Genomic DNA, 13,854 nt, shown 5'->3' on the forward strand with positions numbered 1-13,854 from the left:
CAGCGGGCCCAGGCCCACCAGGTCCAGGCAGAACACCAAGCCCGCACCCCACCTCCCACCACCTCCCACGACAGGCACACGCGCCCCTACTTTGGATGGACTTGGCCAGGCATCCGGGGGCAGAGAGCGGCTCAGGGTGCCAGGATTTTAACACGTCACGGAAGGGCCATGATGATTTTCACAGAGGAGCTTTGGCGGGGGTTGGGGGGGGGAGGGAGGGCAGTTACCCCAAATCTCTTGCCCAAATCTTTCCAAAAGCGGCATCAGACCCAAATCTGTTGCTTTGTGCTCAAACCCTTGCCCTGGCTGATTAAAGCCACAGGGACTGAAGGAACTCCAGGGAGGGGTGGGGGGGAGCCAGGCAGCCTAGGGCTGGGTTCAGCCTCTGCTGTGTGACTTTAGACACGTGCCGGCACCTCTCTGATCCTCGATCAGAGGCTGTGAAATGGTGATACCGCCTTTGATTCATAAGGCCGTGGGAGGATGAACAGTGTTGCAAACACGAAGGGCCTGGCATGCGGCAGGCACATAACCTTGTTCCCTCCCCATGTCCCTCGTGCCCTCACTCCTACCCTCTGTTGGGGTGGGACCGTCTGTGGCTTTCACTCGGCATTATAGTTTGAGAGGGCAGTTTTCTGAGACCAGAAGGGCCGGATGTGAGGATCAAGTTCAAGTTCCTCCCCAGGCCTCGGGGGTCTGTGGTGCCCCAAATCGCTGCCCCTGCTCCAGCTTGTAGGTCTGTCCCCAACCCCCGATCTCCGAGCAAGGTGGGCAGTGGAGAGTGTGCGGGCTGGAGTTTGACCAACCTGGTTGGGAATTCCGGCTCTGCCCTCGGTGTCTGTGACCTTGGAGCGGAAGCATCACCCCCCAGAGACTCCAATTTCTTTAAAATGGGATAATACCTCCCACCTCGTTGGGTTTCTGTGAGCGCTCACGGATTTGGGGGAGGGTTGAGCACAGAGCCTGGCACACAGCCAGGGGACAGCACCAATGGGGCCCCTCGCCTTTGCCCAAGGTCTTCCTCCAGCTCCACTGGCTTTCTCCCCTCTGCCTTCTCTGCTGCTGCTGCTTCTGCTGCTGCTGCTTCTTTGAGTTTATTTACTCATTTTGAGAGAGAGAGAGAGGAGAGTGAGTGGGGGAGGGGCAGAGGGAGAATCCCAAGCAGGGTCCATGCTGTCAGCCCCAAGCCTGACGCGGGGCTCAATCTCACCAACCGAACCATGAGATCATGACCTGAGCCCCAATCAGGAGTCGGATACTTAACCGACTGAGCCACCCAGGCGCCCCTCTTCTCTGCTTTTTTAAACCCTTTCCATGCCCCGATCTGAGAATCCAGGGCCCTGACCCTCAGCCCCCCCGCAGATGGACCCCTCCCTGTCCTGCTGGTGTGCAGGAGTTTCTCTCTCCCATGTCCCCCAGCCCACAGCAGGCACCTGCAGCGTGCTTGAGTGCCACCCTCCGTGTGGCTGTCCTGGGTTTCGGGAAGCTCCTGCTCCTGGTCCCCCTTGGCCGCTCTGGCCTGCACGGCTCAACCGGCCTGGGCAGTTCTGGTTGGTTTGTCAAGGACATTCTTAATGGCCACGGTAAACCCGGGCAGGGCGGGGAGGGAGGGGGGCCTAGGATGTTGATTGGTGGAGCGCAGACCTGCTCAGGTGCATCTGGGCTGCGGGCAGAAGTGTCTCTGTTAGAGGAGGGCTGGCTGGGGCCGCAGCAGGGCCAACGGACAGAGGTGAGGGGCTGCTGGGTGTGGAGCCGGGGCCTGGGTTGGGTGGAAGCTGGGCCAGGGCAGGTCGGGCTGGGGCAGGAGGCTGGGGGGCAGGGGGCCAGCACCTCGTTTCAATCCTCATGGCCTTTCCTTCAGCGCCTGCGGTTTACCTGCCTCTGTGGCCTGAGCAGAGGAGAGGGGGGCTCAGGGATGGGCAGGGGGAGTCAGAGCAGCCCCTGGGGACCCCGCAGAGTGAGTGACTCCGCGGGGCAAGGAGATTGCTCTGAGCAGTGGAAGGAGCCAAGCAGGAGCTGTGTCCACAGCAGGGGAAGGGAGTTCTGAGGCTTGGGGTCCTGCTTTGATCAACATGGTACTGGACACAGGGCACAGTTAGGAACCCCGGTCCCCACCCCGCATCCTCGGTGGCACCCCCTTAGTGATGAGGGCACAGCAGACCTGTGTCCCCTCCTGGTAACTTCACACACACACACGCACACATGCACACACATGCAAACAGGAAAACGCTTTTCCTTTTTATCTGGGAAGTAGGGGCATTGGAAGGGCCAAGTGGCAGGGTAAAGCCACTGGAGCAGCTTACCAAGGGTCTGTCTGTCTGTCTGTCTGCTCAGGGACCCGATGGAAGAGCTGGTAGGGCTGCGTGAGGGCTCCTCGGGGAGCCCTGTGACTCTTCAGGAGCTATGGGGCCCGTGTCCCCGCATCCGCAGAGGCATTCGAGGTGAGAGCTAGGTCCCTTCCTCTCCCTGTCGAAGACCCCTCAGGACATCACCCCTACCTACCCAGACCCCACCTCCCCCACCCACCTTGAAGTCCAAGAGCTGCCCTGCCTTGATGTGCCCACAATCACTGGGCGGCCGGGAGGGAAGGGATCTGTCTGCCTGTCCCTTTGCCTATGGGTCAGACGTGCTAGATGTCTGTTGTCTGCCTTTGGGGAGAGCAGGTCCCAAGGCCTGATGGCTATAGTGGGGGCTTTGCTCCGGGCCCAGTGGGTGCTGCCTGGTCTGACACCGGTGCGGCCTGTAGGATGGCCCCACGGGTCTGGAGACATGGAGGGGTCCTGCTAGCCCCTTGTGTTCTGTAAGCTGTGGGTCCTGCGGAGACACTGGAGAAAGCTGTGGCTCTCAGCACACACTCCCCACCCCCTGCTGCCCCATCATTCTTCCATGAGTATCCAGTGTGTGGGGGGGGGGGGGTGAGGAGGGTGCCAGGCCTCCGTACCCCGCCAGGGCCCGCCGTGCGGCCACCTTCACTTGTCCAAGTTCCTGCTCTGCCCCTCGTGTGCAGACCCCCTTCTGGGCCACCCTGGGCTTGACCACATGGCCCCAGCCCCACACTGCCCCTGCCCTCCCTGCCCTGAGCCTGAGCAGGCCTCCAGGGAAGGGGCCGTGCTTGCCCCACCCCTGTCCCGGGCTATGACCCAGTGCCCCTGCCCCAGGGGGCCTGGAGTGGCTGAAGCAGAAGCTGTTCCGCGTCGGGGAGGACTGGTACTTCCTGATGACCCTCGGGGTGCTCATGGCCCTGATCAGCTACGCCATGAACTTCGCTATCGGGCGCGTGGTCAGAGGTAACCCCTCCCTGGCACGCACTCCTGCTCTGGACACGGGCTTCCACGCACGCTCTCGGGATGCCACATGGGCCGCCAGGTGCATCGCGGGTGGAGGAAGGCTCCGGGTAGGGAGGAGGCCTGGGTCTGTGCAGGCGCTGCTCTTGATTTGCTGTGCAACCCTGGGCAGGCTCCTGCCTCTCTATGGGCCTCAGTCTCCTCATCTGCACGATGAGCAAGAGAGGCTCGGATGTGCCCAAGCTCGTCCTCCGAGCTTCTGCCCACCTGTTCTTGCTGTCCCTGTTTCTTCTCCTCCCTCCCTCCTTGCTCTTGGCTCAGTACTCCGGGCGAGGGCACTTGCTCAGGCTACCAGACGCAGACCTTTCTTTTCCCACGCCTCAGCAGGCTCTCTGCACCCTGAGATCTCCCAGGAACCGGGGTAAGGGGGCAGGAAGGTTCTAACACCCCTCTGGCGGACTTGCTCAGGGGCTCTCCTGAGCACCTGCTATGCACATGCCCCGGCCATCATCTGAGAGCTTTCTCACAATGACCTTGGGAGGGAAGTCCCACTGCTAGCCCATCTGACAGATGGGGAAGCAGAGGCTCACAGAGGTTAAGTCACTTGCCCAAGGTCACTCAGCTAGGGAGCGGTGACACTGGAATATAGACCCAGGGTCCTGTGTCTCCCTCCATGTGGGGATCTGCTGCTCCCTGGGTGGCCCCGGGCCTCCCCTCTTTGAGCCTCCACTTCCTGGTCGGGGGACACCCGAGGGCTGTGATGGCTCCCTGACTCCCGGGTGTGTCTCCAGCACACAAGTGGCTCTACCGGGAGATTGGGGACAGCCACCTGCTCCGGTATCTCTCCTGGACTGTGTACCCCGTGGCCCTGGTCTCCTTCTCCTCTGGCTTCAGCCAGAGCATCACACCCTTCTCCGGAGGTGAGCCATTTGCCTGTGTGCTTTGTACCGCGGAGCCTCGCGCCAAAGCCTTTTCCTGTCCCTCGCGGCTTCTGATCGGGGGAGGCAGGAAGCAGTGACCCCATTTCACAGCCAGGGAGGCCAGGCTCAGGGGAGTCGTGTCACTGCCCCAGAGTCACACAGCGAGAAGGCCAGATCTGGACTCTTGGCTCACCGCTGGCTCTGCTTCCTTTCCTAGGGCTCTTCTGGGTGGTGACGGGGAGCCCTGGTGGCGGGTCCCCCAGGGAGGAGGGGCACGGCGCTGGGGAGCTCCAGGGGCACATCCGCGGGTGGCCTGAGCTTCTGTCCTGGGTTCCCCCCACCTTGCCAGAGCTGTCCGCCAGGCTCAGCCGGAACGACACGGGCAGCTCACGTCCCCCTCTCTGACCCTCACCTCTGCAAATGAATTTGCAAATCCCAACTCAGGGTTTTGGAGGACCCGACAGGTTCACAGCGTGGAACATTTTGCGCAGGGTGAAGTGTTAAGAGTCTAATCTGGAGACTGTGCCTCCTCTTGCCCCCCTGTCCATCCCCTGCCAAGGTTCTGGAATCCCAGAGCTGAAGACTATTCTGTCAGGCGTGGTGTTGGAGGACTACCTGGATATTAAGAACTTCGGGGCCAAGGTCGTGGGCCTTACCTGCACCCTGGCCACTGGCAGCACCCTTTTCCTGGGCAAAGTGGTATGGGCAGAGCATTCCTACCCCGCCCCGCCCCCTCTGCCTTTCCCCCCAGGGCCCCACAGAAGCCGGGTCAGCGGGGCCTCAGGCCGATGCCTGCCTTCAGGGGCTCAGTCTTGGGGAGGAGACGGGCTGGGTCCCCGGCTTGTGACAAAAGAACCGGGGAAACGAAGAAGGGTGTGGACGGGTATCCACGCGGGCCTGGATGAGGCTCTCTCTGCGCCCCCCCTTCCCCCAACCCTGGGCCCCGAGGGGGAGGGGCTAGGGCTCTGACACGCCCCCCCGCCAGAGGCAAGCCCCGCCCCTGTGCCTCCCCCCCCCCCCCCCCCGCAGGGCCCCTTCGTGCACCTGTCTGTGATGATCGCTGCCTACCTGGGCCGTGTGCACACCAAGGCCATTGGGGAGCCTGAGGTAAGGGAGTCAGGGAGGGCCGTCCTTGGAGGGACGAGAAGGAGGGGAGGGTGGGGGCTGACTCTGAGCCCCGGACTCCCCCCCCCCATCCCTTCTCGCACAGAACAAGAGCAAGCAGAACGAGATGCTGGTGGCAGCGGCCGCGGTGGGTGTGGCCACAGTGTTTGCAGCGCCCTTCAGCGGTGAGACCCTCCCTCGCGCCCCTCCCTGCACCCCGGGGCCCCCCCACACCGCACCTGTCCCCTACCGCTGTGGACTGATCCCTTCATTCCTGTATTGGAGGGATTGAGGTGGCCCAGGAAGGCACACACAGGCGTCTGCCCTGGGCTCCTGCCTGCCCTCCCTCACTTCAGGTCAGGACCGAAGAGAGAGAGGGCAGGCCTGAAGGAGAGAGGAGAGCAGGACGGGAGGCGTCAGGGTGCTGGGATGGGTGGGGGTGGGGCTCTAAGCTCAGCATCACCTTCAGGCGTCCTGTTCAGCATCGAGGTCATGTCTTCCCACTTCTCTGTCTGGGATTACTGGAGGGGCTTCTTCGCTGCCACCTGCGGGGCCTTCATGTTCCGCCTCCTGGCAGTCTTCAACAGCGAGCAGGGTGAGTCCCCATCAAACCACTTGACCCCAGGCCCGGCTCCCTCCTCGTCCCATCCCCCCCTCCCCTCTTTCCCTCTTTTCTCCCTCTCCCCTCTCCTTCCTGACCTGTACTGGGCATGAAGGATGGGGGCCCTGAGAGTACAAGATGGCCCAGTGAGCAAAGAGACAAAGGCTGGTTGTTGGGGCCTTGAATGCCAGGAAAGGGTACTTCGTGGGGGCAGGACTTGGCACGACCCCCATGCCTGTTTGTTGAGGCTGGGACTGGGGTTTGGCTGGGGTAGGAGCGCGGTCCCTGATCATTCCCCTCCTTCCCCAGAGACCATCACCTCCCTCTACAAGACCAATTTCAGGGTGGATGTCCCCTTCGACCTGCCAGAGATCTTCTTTTTTGTGGCCCTGGGGTGAGTGAGTGCCCCCCACTGGGGGCCTCCCCACCCCCCCAGGCCTGAACTGCCACCCTGTTTCCGGGCTGGGGCTCCAGAACTCCCCTCCCCTCCCCAGGGCCATCTGTGGCATCCTGAGCTGCGTTTACCTCTTCTGTCAGCGAACATTCCTTGGTTTTGTCAAGACCAACCGGGTCACCTCCAAACTGCTGGCCACCAGGTAGGCTCTGGGCAGGGACTGGGGACCTCTCAGGGGGAGCAACCCCCTGGCCCCTGCTTTTAGCCTCCTGATCTGTTTTATAGAGAGCCCTGCCCTCTGTACTGTCGTCCTCCTACAGAGCCCCCCAAACCTTCCTAGCCCACACGCCACTTATGGAGCCCTGGTTCCCTCCTAACAGCCCCTCTCCGGGTCCCCTCAGCCACCCCTCCACCACCCCCAGCTTGCTGGGCTACCAACCCCTCACTCTGTCACTGAGTTTGCACCCCCCACGGAAGGCCCACTTTCCCACGGAGCCGGAAGGGCTAACTGAGCCCCTCTCCTCCCCAAACCTTGCCCGCCCCCTGGCATTGGCATCTCAGAGTCGGCCTCCTCTGCCCCAGGCCCGCCACGCGTGGCCCCCGTGGCCTGATGGGAGCTCCGTCTGGGCGGGGTGGGGCTGACCCCCACAGGGTTCCTCCCCTGGAGTGGATCCGGCCCCCAGGGTGGTGGTGGGGCCCGCTCTTGTCCTTTTCCCCTTCCGGGGGGGTGAGGGAAGAGGGGGGCCAGCACTGGAGCTTACCCGCCCCCTCCACCCCCACCCCACAGCAAGCCTCTGTATTCCGCCCTGGCCACCTTGGTTCTTGCTTCCATCACCTACCCCCCTGGCGTGGGCCGCTTCATCGCTTCTCGGGTAAGGGGTGCAGGGCTGGGAACCCCCCCGCCATCCGTCACCCACTTTGTGCCCGTCATCTCGCGTAATCCCCACCACACCCATAAGGGGAAGCCTGTGGGTCATCCTCGAGTTCCAGCCGAGGACACCGCAGCTCTGGGACGTCAGAGCCCTTCCCGAGGCGGGACAGGGCAGAGGAAGACTCGGGGCAGGGGCAGGGCAGGGGGGTGGCGGGAAGGGGCCCCCCAGCCCCCTCACCGACCTGTCGCCCGCACCAGCTGTCCATGAAGCAGCATCTGGAGTCACTGTTCGACAACAACTCGTGGGCGCTGATGACCCGGAACTCATCCCCGCCCTGGCCTGAGGAGCTCGACCCCCAGAACCTGTGGTTCGAGTGGTACCACCCACGGTTCACCATCTTTGGGACCCTCGCCTTCTTCCTGGTTATGAAGGTGGGTGCCAGGGGGCCCCCAGGGGAGCGCACAGAGTGGAGACCGGCCTGGGAGGGGGATGCTTGTCCGTGGCCTGGGCCTCTTCCGCCCGGCCCGCCTGATCTGACTCCCGCCAGCTGTGCAACCCTGGCCAAGTTGCTTCAGTTCTCTGAGCCTCGGTTGCCTCGTCTCTTAAAACGGTTGCTGTGTCGGCCTCAGAGGGAAGGTTGAGAAGGAAGAGAGGAAAGCCCTCGGCACGGTGCCAGGCACACAGTAGGCACTTTGTCAGGACGGGTTTCCTGCCCTCGGTCAGCGCCTTCCTGGTCAACAGCAGACACCGGCGATGGGGGCGCGTGCCCGCGCGACCCCCTTCCCCCCGGGACACTCCCCTGTCCCCCCATCTATTCCCTCTTCTCACCCACTCCTGTCCGGTTGCCCCTAACCTCTGCCCTGCTGGGTTCCCACCGCCCACAGTTCTGGATGCTGATTCTGGCCACCACAATCCCCATGCCTGCCGGCTACTTCATGCCCATATTCATCCTCGGTGAGTCTGGGGTTCTGAGGGTCTGAGAGGTTCAGGGTTACCGGGGCAGGGCTGTGGCTCTTGGCCCCTCCCCTCCCTCCTCCGAGGGTACTGAGGTTGGTCCCCGGGAAAGGAGGGCTGTGGGAGCCGGGTCAGCCTGGCTCCCCCTCCCCCTGCTGTCTGTGGCCAGGAGCTGCCATCGGGCGCCTCATCGGGGAGGCCCTCGCTGTCGCCTTCCCTGAGGGCATCGTGGCCGGAGGGGTCACCAACCCCATTATGCCTGGAGGGTACGCCCTGGCAGGTGAGTGCGCTGAGTGCCCCCCGGGCGGGGAGACATGACGGAGCTGGGCTGGACCTGGGGGGTCAGCCGGTGGTCCTGCGGGGCATGGGGCGGTCACTGCGCCTCCCCGTGAGCCCCCTCCCTGAGCCCCCGTGACTCTATCTGGCTCCCGTCTTGTCCCTGGTGCCCCACACTCTCCCTTACCACGCTCCCCCTCACCGAGCCCAGCCACCGGGGCACCTCCAGCGTGTGGCCTCTGGACAGCTGCCGTCTAGCACGTGGCCTTAGCCCCGGGTGGCTCTGCGCTCTGCACGAGGCCGGCCCCTGGCCTGAGCCGCCCCGCCCTGGGTCTGCCCCCTGCAGGGGCTGCGGCCTTCTCAGGGGCTGTGACCCACACCATCTCCACGGCGCTGCTGGCCTTCGAGCTGACCGGCCAGATAGTGCACGCGTTGCCGGTGTTGATGGCCGTGCTGGCAGCGAACGCCATCGCCCAGAGCTTCCAGCCTTCCTTCTATGACGGCACCATCATTGTCAAGAAGCTGCCGTACCTCCCGTGGATCCGAGGTCGGAAAATCAGGTGAGAGGTGCCCACTTTGGGCTGGTTGATGGGGTGATGGGTCTGGGTGGGCTGGGGTGAGGCCCCACCTCCAAAAAAGAAGACACAAAACCCTCACTGTGGCTGACCTTGGACCTGGGTGGTATGGAGGAGGCCAACACACAGCCACCTCGTCCGCACTCTCTCCAGCTCCCTGCATGACCTTGGGCAAGTCCTTGGCCTCCTGGGCCTCTGCGTCTCATTAGCCGTCAGTCTGTCCTCATGACGGTAGGACAGAGATTGCCGATTTGCTGGAAACTGGCGCTCAGAGAGATGCCTTGTCTTGCTCGCGTCCCACAGAGAATCGACGCCAGATCTGGGAGGTCCCCTCCTCTCTCCCACTCCTGCTCTGCTGTCCTGACTGGGACACAGGGGGCTGGAATCAGGCTTTGAGGTCCTCACATGGCAGCCTCTGTTCCCAGAGAAGCAGGACTGAGAGTCTCTGAGACCCAAGGCCCAGCTCCCAACACGTGCAAGCTGCCACCTTGCTCCGGACCTCAGTTTCTCCATCTGTAAAACGGGGGTGGCTACTCCAGTGATTTTCAAACTTGAAAGCCTTTCTTTCATTTTGCCATAAAACTTCCCTTCAAATGAAGTTTTTCAGGGAAGGCTTCCGAGTAAAACAAACCAAAGCGGAGACAGTCTGGGCAGGGAGACAGGGGTTTGAGAGCTAGGAATCCAGAGTCAGGCCATAGGTGAGCCGGTCCCCAAGTTCCTCCCCACCTTCGGGTTCTGCCAAGTTCCTCCCCACCCTAGTTGCTCCTCCTAGGAATGTCTCAGCGCCTGCCCACAGCCAAGAACCAGGTACCCCTGCCCCGTCCTGGGGTCTGGACATCCTGCCACTCCAGGACCTGAAGGGAGCGCCCTTCCGCCTTCAGCTCTCACCGTGTGACTGTGGAGCACTTCATGAACGCTACCATCACCACGGTGGCCAAGGACACACCGCTGGAGGAAGTGGTCAAGGTCGTGACCTCCACGGACATGGCCAAGTACCTCCTGGTGGAAAGCACAGGTGCCCGGCAGGAAGGGGGGAGCGCGGGTGGGGAGGGGACATTCCCTCGACCTTTCTCTTCAGCCTTGGGGGCTCAGGCCCAGGAAAGGGAAAGCAGGGCATGGGACCTGTCAGGCACCTGAATCTGAATCTTCTCTCTACAACTGTGTGACCTCAGGTGGGTCACTTCACCTCTTTGAGCCTCGGTTTCCTCTCTGGTAAAATGGAGATAGCAACCGCCCTACTTGGGGTGGTTGACATGTTTAAATGAGAGACGAGAGGGGGCTTGTAAGGCACTCTGTGGATACCTTTAGGAATTTTAGAAACCAGTCCTTGTGTGCTTGGGAGTGGGGATAAATGGATGGGAACACTACCAGGGTCTCCCCTTCAAGCATTCCCTGGCTTAGTCACCTCTCTTGAAACCCCGTTGCCATGAGAAAGATCTCTTTGGAGAAAAATGGATGGGCACCTTTGTTAAAAGACACACGAGCTGAATCTTGGGGAAGGATCTAGCTAGAGCATCATTTCCCACTGGGACAAGTACAGTAAGAGTGGGAAAGACATGCCGGGGGGAGGCAACTATGTCCACTCGGGCCACCGCCAGCCCATATGTGCAAACAAGGCAAGGTACACACTTGGCAAGCATAGCACAGCAGGATTTTGACGCCCACTCATCCTTTCAGCAGGTGCCTCGTTCAGGGAGCAACCTGCACAACTGTATGGGTCACCCCCATACCCACCCCAAGAGACCATAAAGTCATTTATGAGCAACAGAAGCCTGGGCAAACCCCTTAAGCTCTAAGAATTGCAGTTTCCCTACCTGGAAAATAGGGACCAATGCAATATGGAGTTGTCGGAGGTTCTCACCCCAAATGCCAGGCCCTCTCCCCACTCAAACTGGGATACCTTTAACATTATCCCACAGAATACACCAAATATCCCGTTTGAAAATACTTGCATACGTCTGACTCCCCTAAGAGGCTTCACCTCCTGGAACAAAGACAGAACTGGCCTCCGAGACAAAGTCCACTTCTACCCTTAGAGCCACAGGAAGCAAAGAGCCCCCAACCAGCACAGGCGCAGGTTGTGGGACCCTGGTGCTCACCTAAGACACAGCTTTAATTGTTATTGTTGTCGTTGCTGTTGTTTAAAGGGAGAGTATTTACCTATCTAGTTGTAAAGGTTTTTTTCTGTTTTTTTTTTTTCTAGTTGTAAAGTTTTTTGTTTTTTGTTTTTCTGGTGATAAAGTTTTTTTGTTTTTGTTTTTGTTTTTTCTAGCTGTAAAGTTTTAATTTTGCTTGACAAGAAGGAAGACTACCAGGACTGCCCCCTCAAACCTGTGCCCGCTCCAGTCATGGCCTGGAGTAAGGCTTGCCAAGCCCTCAGCACACGGTGCATTTCCTGTGGGAAATGAGGGGCAAAGCCCGGCCGTGATGCACAGATATCTTCACGCTAGTTCTCCCAAACCCGCTCTTGCCTTGAGGCCCCGCCACAGGGGCGGTCAGGGGGGGCAGGCAACCTCCCGGCCCCCTGGCAGCCTCACCCAGCTGCCCTCAACCACCAGGCCTCCACATCAAAAGCTGAGTGACCTTGGGCAAGACGATCAACCTCTCTGTGCCTCTGAGCCTCAGCTTCCTCTTCTGTAAAATGAGTGGTAATAGTTCCTGACCCATAGGCTGCTGTAGGTTCCTGAGAGACACGAGAACACCCAGCACAGTTCTTGGCACATAGTCGGTGCCCAGCAAATGTAAGTTTCTCCTTCCTGATGTGGCTCTCTCCCTCTCCACTTGTGCAGAGTCCCAGATACTGGTGGGCACCATGGAAAGGACCCACCTGGTGCAGGCACTCCAGGCTGAGCCACCTTCCTGGGCTCCAGGACACCAGGTGAGTACAGGACGGGGAGTGGTCCGCAGGGTCGTGAGGGGAGGGGGCCTCTGGGAAAGGTGGTTCTAGGGGGCCGGCCTGGAGGAAGGGGTGGCTGGCCCAGGCCCCCCATGATTTTTTCACCATCCCCAGCAGTGTCTCCAGGACATCTTGGCTGGGGGCTGTCCCGTGGAGCCAGTGACCCTGCAGCTGTCTCCGGAGACCTCCCTGCACCAGGTAGTGGGAGACAGTGGGGAGGGTTGGGGCATGCGGGCATGTGGGCATGCGGGCAGACAAGGACTGTGGGGTAGAGGGAAAGAGCCCAAGAGGGGAACTTGGGCTCCAGCTTTCTTGGCACGCTCTGTCTCCTTCTCTTGGGTCTGCTTCCTCATCTGCGGAATGGACACAGCAGTCCTTGTCCTCTCCAGCCTTTATTCCTAGGATTCTTGGGATGACGCAAAGACTAAGGGAAGAGGGAGAGCTTGGGGGAACAGAAGGCTCTGGGTGGAGAGAGACAGTAGTTAAAAATGTGTCTTTGCATAAAGGTACACATGGGTCTCGGTTTCAGCTCTACCGTATTCTCCTCGTGCGATCTTGGGCACATTACTTAATCACTCTGAATGCTGATCCCCTCCCACCCTGCAAAACAGAGCCTGGCACATGGGGTTGGGGACCTGGGGGAGGCCTCAGCTCTTCTGTGCTGCTGGGTGATCCTGGATCCCTTTAAATAAACCCGACCTTTCCCTTGGTCCCTTACGCGGACTCTGGAGACCTCTGGTGGTCATGGTGGACATTGCAGGCCCGGGTCCTGCCTCCCACCCACCACTATGCACGCGGCCGCCCTACCCTTCCCAGGCTCAGAGACAGGCAGGTGGGCACCACTGGGACGGAGCCCTGGCCAGGGCTCCACCTCAGCTCACAGCCCCCAGGCCAGGGCGAGATTGAAGCTAGAGGGGTGGGCTGAGCACATGTCCTCCAATGTTTCTTAACAACCCCTCCTCCAGGCACACAACCTCTTCGAGCTGCTGAACCTTCAGTCCCTCCCTGTGACGTCCCGGGGCAGAGCTGTAGGCTCCGTGTCGTGGGTGGAGGTACGAGGGTCCCAGGGGCAGAGCAAGGCAGAGGAGCCATGCTCTAGCAGGCTGGGGAGGCAAGGGGGGCACCAGTATCCTCCCATCTAAATTTAGAGGGGTCTCACTGGATTCTGATGAGCCCCACTTCTTGGCCCAGAGTGGCTGGCCGCTGTTTTGTGGCCAGTGGCCAGTCTTGCCATTCTCTGGACCTCAATGGTTCCATCTGTGAAGTGGCGGGGGGCGGGGGGCACTGGCTTCAACGTTCACCCCAGAATCAACCCCGAGCAGAGTCAGGTAATACTGGAACCCCCACTCTTAGCCTCTTCTACATCCTCCCTCCCCCCAACCCCTCTTTCTATGTTCTAGTTGAAGAAAGCAATTTCCAGCCTGACAAACCCACCAGCCCCAAAGTGAGCCAGCCTGGCAAGATGAAACAGGGCGCCTCAGCTGCCCTGGTGAAGGAGGTTGGGCAGGGACCCTGTCTCTCTTCCCCCATCACGGCACACCTCCCGCCCAGCTCAACTGCTCAGTGTAGCGGGCAGCTCCGACCTAGCACCAAAGAGGGCCCCACGGTCACCATGGTCCATCCTGGGTGACGCAAGCACTATGTGCCTTAAGGGACAAGTTCCACCCTGGACAGAGCAGAAATGGAGACCGCAGAAAACCAGCGGACAGTGGGTGCTCATTGAAAAGTCACCAAATTTACAATGAAGACAGGGGTGTATGCGGTCACCAAGGGCAGGTACAGAGGCCCTCTGGGGGTTGCAGGACTCCCAACCAGAGGCTCCTGAGAAAAATAAAGCCGATTCCCAGAGCTGCAGACCCCCTTACCTCAGCTCCAAGGGCGTTGACGTACCTGTGCGGGCCCTGAGCGAGCTCTTGGGGGCCCCCTGGTGGCCACCTGTGGGCATCGCAGGCCTGAGTTCCTGGCCTCCCACTGCTCC

At 60.9% G+C, this 13,854-nt stretch overlaps 1 protein-coding gene across 2 annotated transcripts; it reads left to right on the forward strand.

Moving 5' to 3' along the window:
- The first annotated feature begins 1,667 nt into the window (after positions 1 to 1,667).
- CLCNKA (chloride voltage-gated channel Ka) lies at positions 1,668 to 13,724 on the forward strand. Of its 2 annotated transcripts, none has more exons than XM_030327582.1 (20): positions 1,668 to 1,729; positions 2,335 to 2,441; positions 3,159 to 3,287; positions 4,076 to 4,204; positions 4,764 to 4,903; positions 5,234 to 5,311; positions 5,415 to 5,493; positions 5,778 to 5,903; positions 6,219 to 6,303; positions 6,404 to 6,505; positions 7,091 to 7,175; positions 7,433 to 7,606; positions 8,060 to 8,129; positions 8,299 to 8,409; positions 8,752 to 8,965; positions 9,862 to 9,995; positions 11,770 to 11,858; positions 11,991 to 12,074; positions 12,842 to 12,928; positions 13,277 to 13,724. In XM_030327582.1, exons 2-20 carry the CDS (start codon positions 2,342 to 2,344, stop codon positions 13,322 to 13,324), a joined length of 2,064 nt encoding a protein of 687 aa, XP_030183442.1. In that variant the 5' UTR covers positions 1,668 to 1,729; positions 2,335 to 2,341; the 3' UTR covers positions 13,325 to 13,724. The 2 variants fall into 2 exon arrangements, with proteins under 2 accessions (XP_030183442.1, XP_030183443.1); XM_030327583.1 differs by having other exon boundaries at positions 11,994 to 12,074.
- The last annotated feature ends 130 nt before the right edge of the window (positions 13,725 to 13,854 follow it).

This window comes from Lynx canadensis, chromosome C1 (assembly GCF_007474595.2).
Source record: "Lynx canadensis isolate LIC74 chromosome C1, mLynCan4.pri.v2, whole genome shotgun sequence".
Lineage (NCBI taxonomy): Eukaryota > Metazoa > Chordata > Mammalia > Carnivora > Felidae > Lynx > Lynx canadensis.

Coding starts and splice junctions, on each gene's coding strand:
- CLCNKA (XM_030327582.1), top strand. CDS start 2,342: ATGGAAGAGCTGGTAGGGCTGCGTGAGGGCTCCTCGGGGAGCCCTGTG. Junction 5,312..5,414: donor AGGCCATTGGGGAGCCTGAG/GTAAGGGAGTCA, acceptor CTTCTCGCACAG/AACAAGAGCAAGCAGAACGA. Junction 8,410..8,751: donor TGGAGGGTACGCCCTGGCAG/GTGAGTGCGCTG, acceptor TGCCCCCTGCAG/GGGCTGCGGCCTTCTCAGGG.